This window comes from Centruroides sculpturatus, unplaced genomic scaffold, assembly GCF_000671375.1.
Source record: "Centruroides sculpturatus isolate CEXI.00-Female unplaced genomic scaffold, Cexi_2.0 scaffold499, whole genome shotgun sequence".
In the NCBI taxonomy this organism is placed as follows: domain Eukaryota; kingdom Metazoa; phylum Arthropoda; class Arachnida; order Scorpiones; family Buthidae; genus Centruroides; species Centruroides sculpturatus.
Genome location: NW_019384801.1, coordinates 64,866 through 79,686, shown reverse-complemented (window position 1 = coordinate 79,686; position 14,821 = coordinate 64,866). Strand labels below are relative to the sequence as shown.

Sequence of the window (14,821 nt, the reverse complement as noted above, 5' to 3'; positions counted from 1 at the left end):
TGGTGTTAGTCGATCGAGATACATTTCTAAGTTATCAGAATATGTTATACTGTATTTTAGTTACGCGTAGAACCGTATCCTGATAATTTAGGAAGAAATTGTCCACATGGTAATATTTTTACCATGTTTTTACAATCAGTCGGTTATTTTTAATATTGCAGATAAGACGACAAACTATTTAATTTTATCTATCACTACGTAGGAGAATAGTAACCTTTTTATGTCATTTACCTTCGTACATCTTACTAACGAAAATTATATTACATATATTTTTATAAAACATTTTGATTATATACCTGGATACATTAATTACATAAATGTTAATCATGTATATATTGTAGATAATGAAATGAAATATAAGCTTCTATATAAAGCACTATCGCCTTATTTTCGTTTAAGAAAAGCGTAATTGAATGTTACCTTCATCGTATTTTTTCATTAGATCCAGACTTAAAAAGAAAGTTTTGGAGAAACGCATTTCTAATGGAGTAATGACGCGTCAGTATCTAGTCGAATCGAATAGGTAATGAAATCTCTCATCTAACGGTCATATTCGTAACCAGGGATCAAGAGTTAGAAGTCAATTAATTACCATTCACTTTATTTTTAGTACGTAAACACTTATTGGTTAACTTTTAACTCTTGATTTTGGTTGTAAATAAGGACGGACAGTTTTTGTGCTCCGTCCATTTATCCTTACAAATTATTATTTAAAGTAGAATATAACGATGACTTTTAGAAATAATGTGGTTACGTACAAGTTGCGCTTTAATAATTGGCTAATATTCATTTTGGAAATGTTTTCGAGCAGAGGGATGCCGTTTTCAAATCGCTGTGAAGAGAAAATATGTTATAAACGTTATTACTCAACTTAATAAAACTCCCTATTCAATTTTAACACACAGTAACGTTCATTTCGAAAAATGCACAAATTCAAACTAAAGTAGTGAAACAAGAAACAACTATAAAAACATCCAGTATGTACAAGAAAATAATCTAAACTACGATAGTACTTTTCTTCGTTAAATTCGTTGTCGTTCTAATTATAATAATAACTATAAGAGACAGATCAAAATAATATAATTGGTAGGCGATTACATATCGAGCAGCGAAAGTAGAATGTAGAAGTAGAACGCTCACTTTCTGTTCTGAGTCCCCTACGAAGTAAAATACTGAAAGTTTTTATTAGAAGTTGCAGAGGCGAGAGATGCTTAAAAGAATTACAAATTGTTGTTTCCTCATTGTTTGAAATAACGAAGGATATATTAGATTTTCGCTGGATTTCCAATATCGGGTACGGTATTTTCTCACGATTCCATTACTCCTTTTCTGCTTATGGCATAGTGAAATTAAGATTAAATTTTTTCATCATTCGTAGATGAAGTCCTCATCCTTACGTTCGGTAAGAAAGATTTGTCTGAAAATCCGTTTCTCGTTCCAAACTAATGTTAAAGAATGTACTGTACAGTACATGTTCTATATTCAATACTTGTATATTTTGTAACATGGGTTTTGTCCATGAATCACCAATTTCGGTTTAACATTCCGTGTGTTTCATTACCAATTTTATGAGTGTTCCGCGAAAATTCTCGGTGAAATTTATAGAAATCGATAGCAGTTTCGGAGGAACGTGTTAAATTAATGTACTTAGAATTTACCTTAAAATAAAATTTTTCGAAGATTTTGTCATTAGTTTGAATCGTAAGGAAACGTAGCTTTAAATGTAACTTTTTTCTTGCGTTATTTATTTTTTACTTACATTTATTCTATTTATTTTTTCTTTAAAATGTAGCAGAGAATAAGGAATATTCGACTTTGGACGATTCGTCTAAAGAGCGTTACGGATGCGGAGGATCATCGCGCGACGTTTCTGTCGAAGAGTCGACCGAAAGGAAGTGCGCGGTCGGCGAAAGGAAGGAAGAAACGCAAGGAGGGTCGACCAGTGAGGGCGCTCTCGAGGCGGAAGACGAGAGCCCGAGTAAATACTGTAAGTTAGATTCGTCGGAGGTGATCGACAGACGGACTGGCAAGGAGAGCGGTAAGTCGGACGGACTGTACCGCGCCCATTCCTGTCCGGGAATTCTCGGTTGGCTGCGCAAGAGCCTGGACGACTCCTCTTCGAGGTCCCGCGCCGAATTTCCTCGTTTGCGCCGGAACCGGACAGAAGCGACGACCGAGAAGGGCCGAGGACCCCAGAACAGATACAGCTGCGGCAGTCTGGAGCACGCGGTCGAGCGTGCCGCCTACGGATACGAGTCCTGCCCCGACGTGTTGCACTGCGGGGGATGCAATCGCAAGAACGATTCTTCCGACTCTGACCGGGCCGCCTCGCTCTCGCCCTCTCGCGGACTCTTTCGTCGCAGCGTCGACGTCATACGCGTCTCCTGACGTCGAGATTCGAAGGCCGGTCCGTCCTCGTCCTCGTCCTCGTCCTCGTCCTCCTCCTCCTCCTCATAGTACTTAGCATAGCCGTAGATTTCTGCCCTTCCCTCGTCCCCTTCGTACGCGCGATAGTCGCACCACCACCATCACATATCATAAACGTAGAAGAATTGCGATTTAGGTTGTGACGCGCAAACTCTTATGGATGTAAAGAAAGAAGGGGCAGGTTTCCCCCTTTCCAAATGTAAATGCAGTATATGTAAATAGGAACGGATAGGTCGTTCAAATATCAGTTTGTTTTCCCCTCTTCTTTGTATAAAAAAAAATATTAATTATTATTTGGACGGAAGAGGAGAGGTTTTGTTGATTTTGTAGAAAATAATTAACGATGTTTTTCGTTTTTTACGTTGTATTTAAATATAAGAAATTTTATTTGTGCATTTGAAGAATAGTGTACGAAAACATTTTCGAATCGATTGGAGGTTGTCGTCTCTCGAAGAATGTGAGAAAAATCTCCAAGTGTTTTCGAGTGGAAACGATTGAATGAATGGGAAACGAAGTTAATAGTCCTCCGTTTACGATAATGTTTGATTAAAAAAAGATCATTCGAGAAAAATCAAACATTTACAAAGAAGTTCTAGAATTTGGGGAGGAAATTTTAATTTGAATTTTTAAAAATTCGCCGGAAAATTACCGAAATGTTTAAATTTTTTGCCGGAGGAAAACGGTTACGAATAAGATATTTTGTTGTTTAAACGATCGTTAAAGAAAATCAAAATAATTTCCTTGTTTTTTTAATGTACTCCGAGTATAGTGTGTACTGTATTTATTTTTAAAGAAAATGTTGAACTGTGAAACCTCAGGTACAAATTTTTGAAAATGTTGCCTAATTAAATTAAAACTATGCATAAAATAATTGATTTTTTGTTTCAAAATATCGAGATTTATAATTTGTATTTAATAGTAATGTGAGGAACGACCAAAAAAAAAAAATTGTCAGTATTTTCACAACAGAAATTTCGAATTTAGCAACGAAAAATTGATTTATTCTGAATTGTTGATCTCAATATTATTGTTTTTGTTACGAATTGAATTGTAATTTTTTTTGTATAAAGAATCTGTCGTGGCAACGAAGAATTTTTTTTTTGTTTTGTTTTCTGTTGCTGAAACGTTTGCAAATTCGGAGTCTCGCGCTTCGTAACGCAATATAATTGTATCGCAATCGACACAGTTATTACGTCACTGCCATTTCGGAACGTGCAATATGTATATATATATAGCCTATATATAATCTATAATTCGAAGGAAGATTCTTGTGATAGATTTAATTTAAATGTGGTAGTAGGGAACTAACGATGTCGCGTCGGAATTTAGCGAAAGGAGGGTGACGTCGAGTTCGAGTGCCTTCACTTCGCCCTCGCTTCTATCTTGGAACCTGTGTTTTCTTCACTGTATGGATACGATGCACATTCGTTAGGTATTTTAACTCGGTGTAGTGATTTAAATATACTGTGTATCAAATGTGATGAAAGTGTATAATCGATGTTACGGTGACGACCAGTGTGACGTTCAAAATACAAGAAAAATTCTTAACAGATTTATAATTCCCAGTTTATTTTCTCTCGTTTTCAAGATTATAAAAGAGTGATTCTGTCAGTTTCGATTATTTTGATATATAATATAAAATATTTTTGATATTTTAAATTAAAGCTTATTACTGTACAATTTGTTTTTTTTTTTTATACAAGAAAATCCGACATTTTTATTTTTTCAATTTATTCGATCGGAACAAACAATATATCACCTTTTTATTAAGCCAAAATAGTTTACACATAAAAAAAACAATATTTTTTTAATAATAAAGCGTGTGAAAAATTGTACTCGATTAGGTGATGTAAAAATAATTACATTAAATGAAAATAAATTGTGATAAAATGTAAAAAAAAAAACGTAGGAACGTTTACCTAACGTTTTTTCTCATATTAATTAATATAATATAATAATAATAATAATATATTTATATATAAATCCGAGACGACCGTTCCGACGAAACACGTTTATTTTAAAATAAAATTTCACTTTTTAATAAGTGTATACATTACATATATGCATAATAAATATATATATGTATAAGGTAGAAGCGCATACATTATATATATGCATACTGGTGTATATACATAAATATATTTTATATATAAAATTTTAAGTGACAATTGTATAACAGCTGCAGCTTGGAAATTTTTTTTCTTTTTTTTTTGTCGTGACGTCGGCCGCAGCGACGAAGAAGCTTAATAAATAAATTATTTTAAGCTGTGCAAAATCCCAACACAAAAAAAAATTAGTGAAACGACTTATGTTAAATTATACAATATATACAATATTCAGCTATTACTTGACTATTATATAAATAATTGAGAATTTCGAACAAATAAAACTTAATGAGATCTTAAAAATGGATGTATGAAAAATACTGATGCCCGACATCTCGCGCTCTCGCCTCCCTCCTCCTCCCCTTTCGTCACCCGACGTCCTGAAGAAAAGGCAAAATGATTTTTTAGAACGATCTAAAAAACAATTAGCATGACAAAGAACGGGGACTGAACTTGCCTTCGATATTTTTTGGTTATTCCGCCTTTGGGCTAACCGACCTCGAAGATTCCGCTTTGTTTCTTGCCCCCGTCTGTTTCCTTTTTTTCATGTATTCTGTAAGGAAGAAAAAGAAGTCGTGTTAATTAATTAGCGTGGTTTTTAATACAAATGCGGTAAAAAAAAAATATACTTTATTTACTTAATTATTTGCAGCGCGTAAATAAAATGTTATAAAAATTTCACGAGGGATCAAATATTGGACTTTGTTACTTCCGTTTACTTTACCGCAGGCGCCACCTTTCGGTATCGAATAAACTTAAATAAACGGAAGAGGAGTTTTACGCTCGACTCGCGTAATTTAATAAATGTAAAAATACGCGCCGTTTTACGAAAAGGGGTTTCTTTTTCTTTAAATGTGAAAAATAAAAATCAACGGGAGCGTAGTAAACGCGGTTCCGAGAACGCGTAAACACCCAACCAATTATAGGTATGGAGAAAAGATGTAAGTCATTTAAAAGAATTCAGAACTCACAAACAAGTAACTCGTCTTACCAGTCGTCGATGAGTCGAGAGTGTATCAACCTAGGCAAGTTCACTGACCCATCTCGAGCGTGCCTAAACAAAGTCACGATTTTTCACTCAGGTGTACCGGGACCATTTCGTACGCGGGCCTGGCGATTAAAACCGGTGGAAAAGCGCTACCCTCCATCGACGCCTACGTTTTTATACGGAACGGGTTAAGCCTACGTAAACGGTCGACCCCTCGCTCCCATCTTTACTCCAAATTTATCGCGCGGGTATCGTACCGATTCGATTACTGGAGGATCCTCCGTGGTCGTTGGCGTTACGAAGCAAGGTAACGAGGATGGTCGAAGAGGCCGTTACTCCCGGTTCGTATCGGCGTGTCGTACGCCCAATCCCGCCTTTCATCGAACGTTTTATACGCGGTATCGACCTTTCCGCCTAACCGAAATATCCCGAGTTACGCGTAACGTCGCGTGGTTAAAGCCACCTTGACTTACATCTCGTGCGGAGTTGCGCGCGCGTGTTGTCAAACAAAGGTGTTACTTGGAATAAACTCGACCCGGCACGTGTTTTTAAAAATAACCAGTTCTTTTCCGAAAACAGGAACATCTGGCTTTAATTTTTCCCCAGCATGCATATTTTAAGTTTCTGTAAAGGGTCTTCGTTGTCCACTCGCATTAATAATCTGGTTTTCGGATGCGTTTGTTTATTACCATGATACTTTTTAATAAAAAAAAAAAAAGAAACAAGATGGCTAATTCTCGTCTCGTGACTCATTTTGTCAGATAACGCCGAGAGAAAAATAATATCGGTGCAACGTAATCCGGCTGTTAAATATTAACGTACGGAACAACGTTGTAAACAACGTATCATGTGTTACAAATATGCGAGACGTCGAAACGAATTGCGCCCGCTTTCCTTTCCACCAATGTATACATTAACGTAACATATAATAATAATAAATTTCCATTTACCTATCGTCTTTAAAATTTTATTTGTTCATGCTTTAAATTTAGATCATAATCTTCCAATTGATGAAAATAACCGTAAAGAAATAAGATCCGATTTTAGCGCGTATTTTAAAAAAATCCGAGTGTTACGAATCAATCGACGTTATGAATAACATCTAAATTCTTCGTCGCGACGGAGGAGCCACGCGTGATTTTATCGTGCCATTTAAAACACGAAAATTTCGAGAGAATCTGGAGGATTCGCGTGGATTATTTCCACGCAAATCCTCATGTTTTCGTGGAAACAAATGGGAAAATGTTCTTAAAACTGACCAACTTTTTAATGCATTTTTGTGAAGTTCATGGCGCGATACTCTCATTTTTTTCCAATTTTAAATAAGACCATTGTGGCACAAACTAAGATTAATTGGCTCGAAAATAATTTGAACCGATTACGTAACAATCGATTTGGTACGCTCTGGCGAGTGACAAACTGGTGGAATATGTTTACTTGGTAACGCGTTACGGGAACAATTTTCGGTGGCGACGGAGAAGCGCGTCTACGCCGGAGAGCCGCGAGAGTGGCAATGACACTATCTTTAAGGTACGACGAAGAGCGCGAGGTGAGCCAATCGGAGAAGGGGCCAACGAACGATCCGGGCAGATGGAAAGTGGAAGAACCGGTTTCTGGGCTAAGGGGCCAAGGTTACTAAGAGTAGTAAAGGGGAAAGGAAAAGGGGGCGAGAAGAGAGAAAAAAAGCCACGTTGCGAGGTGAACGTCCACGCGTTGCGGAGGGGCAGCGTAGTCACGAATACGTAATCAAGCCAGTTATCCGTTGTTCTCTAAAACCCTTTCTCCCATCCGCTGATGACTACTAAACGTACGTTGGATAATTTTTTTTGTGTTTTTTTTTTATTTTACTCGGAGACATATCGAAGAGTAGTAATCAACTTTGATAAATAGTCGTCACCGGCGGCCAGAAAACAATTTACTTCGTGGAAACGCGAATAGGGGATTTAAATTTTCGCATCTTTCGCGGTCGTCCCTGTTTTGCCGAATTCGACATGGAATCTGCCAAAGACGGAACGGAAGCGATTCTTCGTATCGAAAATTGACCAAAGAAGTGGGTGGAGCGCGCGCTCCAGATAATTAGCCAATGAGTTTCCGCTGGAAAATTTCCTTGGGAATTTTTAATTTCGATATTGCGCGCTCGAGGCGTTATAAGCGAAAGTAGTTCTACGGCAATGGCCACCACCTTAATTAAATCGATCGCATCGGAGGGAGAGAGAGATTGATAGAAGTTGGCTCCCGAGACAAAACCGGCGATGACTCATTACTGGTCGATCTCACGCAGAACAACTCGCTCTTTTTGTTTGTTTTCTCTTCCCCTCGGTGGCCGAACATTCCCACACTTGGTCCGGATTCGGCCAGAGGACGAACAATAAAAAAAAAATTGAATGGGTTAATGTTTAAAGGACATCCTGATTGCTTCGTGATGGAAATTAGCCGTGGAAAAACTGTGGTCATAAAATTTTTACAACTCGATTTATCTTCTAGAAAGCCAAAAAATTGGCGATATCTGTGTGTTTACAAAATTTATTACGCCTAAAAATTTATTCTATAAAGAGTAATTAAAGTTGCTTACCCTTTAGGAGCAACTTTTAATCGCGCGATCGACGTCGCGTGACTCGAAACTCAATCGTTAGTTATCCAAAAACTGGACACGTGACTTGGCCGGGGACGAAAAAGTCGACTCCTCAAACCACCCCCAGCTTCAAACGGCAACATAAACAACTGGTTTACCACGCGTTTTCTTTAATTCAGATCGATTTAAACCGTCGAACACGTTTTTAAAAACAAATATCAACACACGATACTGCAAATGCAATTAAAAGGCGTAAATTAAGAAGACGAAAGATAAAAAAAATCTCGCGTGTTGTTTTGAGAAGAACTTTTGGAACTTGACAACGACAACTTTTTTGAATTTTTTTTCTTTGTATTTTTTTTTTCTTATCGTTCCTCCGTTCCGCCTTCTGCGCAAGCGTAATTTGTGTTACACTAAAGTTTGAAAATACGACTACCCAAATAGACTCCGCCCAATTTCCAGGGTTGACGAATCGGTGCAGATTACGTCGTCGAAGGTCACGGAGTCATTTCAAGGTCAGTGTAGCGTGTTAGTTTTCAAACGTACGCGTGCAGAAGATAGCGAGGTGTTATCAACCTTTCGTTCGCAAACTATAAATGAACCGATGCGATAAAACGACACGAATACAATAATAAACAAGTAGAATAAAGCTTCGCACACCGTTTCTTTCGTGGCTTCTACGCGTTACGCTAACATCCGTAACGCGCGTACAAAGCGGAAAATGTTTGCAAACAAAATATATGCCCTCTCGCGCGCGCGGCATTACCAGATCCCGGATTTCTAATAAAATACAAAGTCCCGTTTCCTTTCGTCGATTCCGTAAACACGTAACAGATAAAAATATCCAGTGACAAAATTCGCTGCGACGTAAACAGATTTGATAAGTTCAGAGGAGAGAGAACGTGTTCGTGGCTCGTCGTAACGAGGTTTTCGAGTCGTGTCAACGACCTTTTCTCTCTCTCTCTCTCTCTCGCTCTCTTTCTCTCTCCGAGTTAACTGGGAAGGCTGAAAAACTCTTAAGTGGGTGTTGCTTTCCATTTATCGTAATGCTAAAAAACCGTGACGCAATAACAGATAAACTAGGAGATATAACTTCAATTTTTTTTCTATTCTCCTCTACGTTTTACTGCGGACTCAAACTCGAAATCCAATTGGAAAAATGACTTTCTAACATTTAAAATGGATATTACGTAGTTTAGAACTGAAAAAAGAACTCCAAAAAAATATATAAAATTGGTACTGGAAAGAGGTTTTTGGACTTGGGAATCGTTCTGTCACTTTCGGTTGTAAATTTGCGAGTGTTTTCGGCGACTTCTGTAACGCAAGACTTTGTGTTGGAAGAGAATTTTCGTAGAGTGAAGAAGAAAAAACTGTGTGCAATTGACTAAGATATTTTCTCGAAGCGAATGGCAAACGTTGACAAAAAACCAGAAAAAAGTATTTGTAGCGTTGACCATTAAACATCTGTCACCGTAACAGGTTTAAAGATTTAAATGGCCTTAAAGATGCTTCGGTATCGAGTAATTATCCGAAAAGAATAAAATTCGCCTTTCTTCGAACCAATAATTACAAAAGTGTTTTTGGGATCCTTGGCACATTCGTCATCGTCCACCCTCTTTTTTTTCTCGTTTCTTTAGCGATAATTTTTTATTACGATTCCCCAAATGAAACAAAGTAATATCTAAAGTAGTTTATTGTCGGTCGTCACGCCGATCCGAGAAAAATCTTTTTCGGGGTATCGGCCCCTTTCCGATCTCAAAATGGCGTCTCCGGTGACGAAACGATTTGGCCAATGGCGAAACGGATAATTTGAAATTCCTTTTGCACTGGTTTCCGATTGGACGAGAAAGTCACGCGTGAAGAAGCGTTTCGAAGCGTGTAAAAAACTTTCGCATCGTTCCGTTGGCGCTTTTTGAACAATGCCATCTGTGGGTCGTTCCGAGAAATAAGTAATTGTGACGTTAAGCGTGACGTAGAGGGTACCGGTCGGACCGGTCGGATGCAACGGCGAAAGTTTCGAACGCGTTCGGTCTTGTCTCTCGTCTCATATTCGAGCAAAATACAGGAAGTCGGGGGATTGCGAACCACTTTGAATTAATTTTCATCCATTTCGACGGTCGGGTGGCGATTGGAGGAGGGACAGGAAATCGAGAGTCATCGGATCTTCCACTCGGAAACGCGCGAACGTAAACAAAACGGTTTCTAATTACACAATACGGAGTGGGAGATCGGATGACCGCCGAATAATCTCGCTCTGTTCTTTCTCCCTCTTCCACCCTCCGAACGCACCCTCTTCCGAATTCTCTGGCCATGCAATAAGGTCGTATGACGTAAGCACGTAGGACGATAACTTCCGTTTTGATCAAACGGGAAGTGATCCTTCGAATGGCCCAGCGCGCTCCTTCATTAACGCGCTGGTGTATTTTTTCAAAATGGAGGTAGATCGCGCCCTCTCTCCCCATCCCGGCCGCCTTCTTCGCCCCGTAGCGTCGGTGACGATTTCTGTTACTATACACTCCTCATCCGAGGCTGCTTTTAAACATCCATCCGTCACACGTGTCCGTTCGCGCCGGCGTCGAGGCGCCGCTTTCGTTTACGAGCCTAACCATCCACGCGTGCAACGCACGGATCTTCGAGATTCTCCCGAAATTTTCTCGATTATAAAAAGCGATAAAATCATACTCGAGGTTCGCCGGTGGAGCGAAGCGTGACGCCATTTTAGGCCCTTCTTACACCCCGAAATTTAGTTATTCGGTGAGATAATTAGCTTGGATCCGAAGGCGAACGAAATCGAGATCGTAGACCGTCCCCATTCCGTTTAAAAATTTGAAGAAGGTAACAAATTTAAACTCGCGAATCGGGTTACGAGTCGATAAACGAGCCGCTTCGTAATTGGTCGGGTGCTTAAAGCGATTTTCTAGCGTTTGGAGACGCGCGAGTCGGAAGCGAGGAACGAACGACGATCGGAGACGTCCTCCAATAGTTTTCTCATCTTGGCCTCCGAAATGTAGGTCAGTCGAGTGACGAAGTAGATCGATCCCTCGTGACGCCGTCACGAGGGATCGTCCGGTTTGGAGAAACCGGACGAAGGAAATTCAAAAATTGGCCGGGGTCCAATGGGACGCGCGTTAGAGTTTAAAAGTGTTTCGGACCGACAAATAACCGTTACGACGTATGTTCTAAGCACAAGAAAACACTTACCTGGTATACGTGTTTGGGTCACGCCCCCCGCGCTGCAACCGGCCACCGATTTGGCTCTTCGATGCGGAGTTTTTCTGTCTTCGGTCGAGGACCTGGACGCGTAGGGTCGCGCCACGGGTGTCCAATCGTACCTTCCAGTCAGCGGCACTCCCTCGTCGAAGTCAAAGTTCCAAGTTTCCCTGTCCTTCTGTCGTTGAAGGGCCAATTCCCTTCTGACGAATTGCCGATTTTTGTCATGATCGGTCGGACCGAACAGAGCCCGACAGACGGTCGACACCGACGTCGTCTTATCTCCTCCCTCCTCCGGCTGCACCGGACCGCACACTCGGCCCGCGCTCATCCCTGGGTCCGAGCTCCCCGCGTCTTCTTCTTCGCTCCCCGGATCGCCGGTGTGCATATAGTGACAACGCTCGCAGGTGTGTTCGACGCTGACGTACTCCCACTCTCCTACGTCCGAGCTCGTACGTTACTAGCACGTGACGACTCCTCGACTCCCCATTGGACGGCCGTCCGGTGACGTCGTCGAACTCGGCACTGGCGTAAACAAGGCGTAGGGGTCTTTAACCCGGTTGGTGTCCCTCGCGCGGCGCCGCTTCGCGTCGGCTCCGCGCGCCTAAAAAAACTTGGCGCGTCACGCCGACCCAACGATCGCTTCTTAATTAATGATTCGTCGCTTCCGACGACGCCACTCCAGATAATGGCGCGAAGCGATGGCGGCAATAATAATTCTCCCTTTTCTGTATGGAAAATCGTGGGTTAGTCTTCGGAACGAGCCGTTAGTGAACGGCAAAATATTCGATCTGTGCGTAACGCGGAGAGTTAGCTCATTTTTAAAGCGTCGAAGGCGGAGTCGAAACTTTCGATGGACCAACACCTTCGTCGTTTTCTAGACGACGCGTCCACCACGCGTTTGAGCCGCGCGAGAAGCGTGCCAACCACTAACACCCCTCCAATCCTACGAAACTTTGAAAAATCTCCTCTCGCGCGACTCGCTTAATGTATCGCTCTGTCCCAGAGAAAGCATTAATTTCTAAACAATTGGGATAGCGATGGTGTTTAGAAGAGTGGCGACGATTTAAATTTGCGAAAGTGACGCAACAAATATGCCGTCAGCGAGTTTAATTAGCTAAAAATTCCCAAAAATTAAGTTAATTTTTGTGAGGAAATGCCATAAATTAGAATATCCGCTTTCCTTTTTAGGTTCCAGTGTTTACAAATTAGTCATTACCGAGAACGTGGCGACTCCGCGTGACTTTCTACACCCGAACGTCGGTGCTGTAAAGCGGATAAGTGAGGGAAACACTAACATATCCTGTAGTTTTTTCGAACGACGTTTCCTGTATTACACATGTGTCGATGAGGAAACAGGATATACCGTAGGTGGACGTCGCGCGATCGTCCCGCTAACCCAGAGGGTCGTCATCAGACACCTGCCGGCCACGTGGCCTATCGTGGGGTATGGCGCGCGGCGCGTGTCGCAGGTGGGAGCGACAGGTAGGTAGATCCCGGAGGTTACGTACGGGTAGAATCCAATCGGTAATTATCCCAGCCGTCTTCGCCCTCTCCCTCCGACTAGTTGATTGTTTATTTATACGCGGCGGTCACGTATAGCGTGACACTATTCGTTTATTTACGGTTTCGTCATTGTTTACGTTACTAATTGTTAGCCATACCCGCGTGAAAACAGGAGGAATAAACCAAGAAAATCTTTCCATGCAATATTATATATGTATATACACGTACTGTACTTCTAGCGAGCACGAATAGAGGATCCGTACGTACGATAAAAGTGCAAAACTAGTACGTAGACGGTCGAACTTACCGCTTCGAATGGGTCGAACGAAGAGAAATTAGCATATTCTAATTAGTGTTTGATGAACACGAACTCGAGTGGACTTATAATTAGACGTATACTTAATGATACAATATACTTAACGATGTCTTTCTTAAACGAGTTTCGATTCCACGAATATCCTTCATTAAAATATTATTTTTAAAAATCGAAATTAGGCGCCTACAGGCCTAGGTTTAGGTACCACGCGTTGCGTACAACCGTTTACTCTTCTTTAATTTAACCAAAATTTCCATACGCGTCGAGTCGACCAATTGTATAAACAAAATTCTCTAAAAATAGCGCGTGTAATTTTGAAAAATCTGCTATTTGTTAAAGTTAATGTACTTTTTTTTATTTATTTATTATCTCCAAATAACTTCTTTTATCGTCACCCGGGAGTGACGCAAAGATTTATCTTTGCCATCACGTGACTCACGAGCTGGATAAGTCGAATTATCTGTATACGAAACCCTCAATGGGGCATTGGGTATAGGGCCATCCCGGAATAGCTCGGACGTAGGTCGATAGGCGTAGACACTTTTTTCCTTTTATAACTATCGATACGGGGCTTAACTTAGTTCCAAAGGCGTTTACCAGAATTACTCATCCCTGCGACAAACAGAGGCCTTAAAACGTTTACGTCATAAAAGAAATTTCGAGTTTAAAACAATTTTTAATAAGACGTTTTAGATACCTTTCTATAAATATTTCGTTCTAATTAGTATAATAATAATATGGGGTAGGAGTAAACGGTAAGAGCGCCTTCACCCACGCAATTATTTTTAGATACCGTGGCGATACGAGCTCGGTATCTAAGTAACGGAAGTGCTCGAGTGATATTGATTTTTCCCACATTTACCGCGGGGAATGTCACGAGTCTAAAAATAGGTTAAGTGTCGAGTCGATCGAGTTTGCTTTTCGGACGCTCCACTTTTGTTACGTTGGTCCAAAGCGTCTCGTTTTATTGTCATTATCGCTCGATTTCGACCCCGAGTAAGTCCAGATGCCTCTCCGACGTCCCAAAAAAACAATCGTAGCATTGTTTTGTCGCCAATTCTTCCATCTAATTTTGCACTCGAACCTTCCATTCGCATGTGGGTCCGGTTTCGTGTTCCTCATTCTATCGAGTGTATTGTTAGAGACTCGGGCCACGAATTTCCCACTCGCTCGACTCGAAAAGGTCCTCAACCCAAATAATTCGGACGTATTAAATATATTGGTTAGTGTTTCCTGCTCTGAAAAGTCCCCCTAATCAAAATTTTTTGGATAGATCAAATGTGGCGCACGAGCGAGTAATTAATATTCAAAAAATAATTTTGTTACGTAATGGATAAATTTGAATTTGTAATTTTAAAATGGTTTTCGGACAGATGGGGGGTTTCGATGTCGCGCGTCACGAATATCGTCAACGTGACGCAATTTTACAAGAAGGGAGCAGATGGTGACGATTCACGTTTTTACATTTATTAAACCTTGTCTTAGACAGCCTTTTTTTGTTTGTTTTTTGAATGGAAAAACTAAAAATAAAAGTATGAAAAGCCAAGGAACAGCTGACAAATTAAACCATCTGCTCCACATTTTAGTTTTTATTTTGATGCAGAGGTTATAATTCGAGTTATTTCTGCTTCATCTTGGTTTATTTTTTTAATAAATTAAATCATTGTTTTCATATATTTCGTGCCTTTATTTTATAG

At 40.4% G+C, this 14,821-nt stretch overlaps 2 protein-coding genes across 3 annotated transcripts in view; one reads left to right on the top strand and one right to left on the bottom strand.

Annotated features, from left to right (window-relative positions):
• Window positions 1–3,246, top strand: part of LOC111629547 — a 68,255-nt gene extending 65,009 nt beyond the window's left edge. Inside the window, exon 9 of the mRNA XM_023373463.1 lies at window positions 1,793–3,246. Within this exon, the coding sequence (XP_023229231.1) occupies window positions 1,793–2,388 (596 nt within the window). The 3' untranslated portion in view covers window positions 2,389–3,246. The remainder of the gene's footprint in view (window positions 1–1,792) is intronic.
• A 725-nt stretch (window positions 3,247–3,971) lies between these two features.
• On the bottom strand, window positions 3,972–12,898 carry LOC111629548. 2 transcript variants are annotated; one of them, XM_023373465.1, is made up of 3 exons: window positions 11,294–12,898; window positions 4,990–5,085; window positions 3,972–4,912 (listed from the first exon to the last, which is right to left on the bottom strand). In XM_023373465.1, the coding sequence occupies exons 1-2, from the start codon at window positions 11,688–11,690 to the stop codon at window positions 5,006–5,008; spliced, it is 477 nt and encodes a 158-aa protein (XP_023229233.1). In that variant the 5' UTR covers window positions 11,691–12,898; the 3' UTR covers window positions 3,972–4,912; window positions 4,990–5,005. The 2 variants fall into 2 exon arrangements, with proteins under 2 accessions (XP_023229233.1, XP_023229232.1); XM_023373464.1 differs by having other exon boundaries at window positions 3,972–5,085.
• Window positions 12,899–14,821: the final 1,923 nt, after the last annotated feature.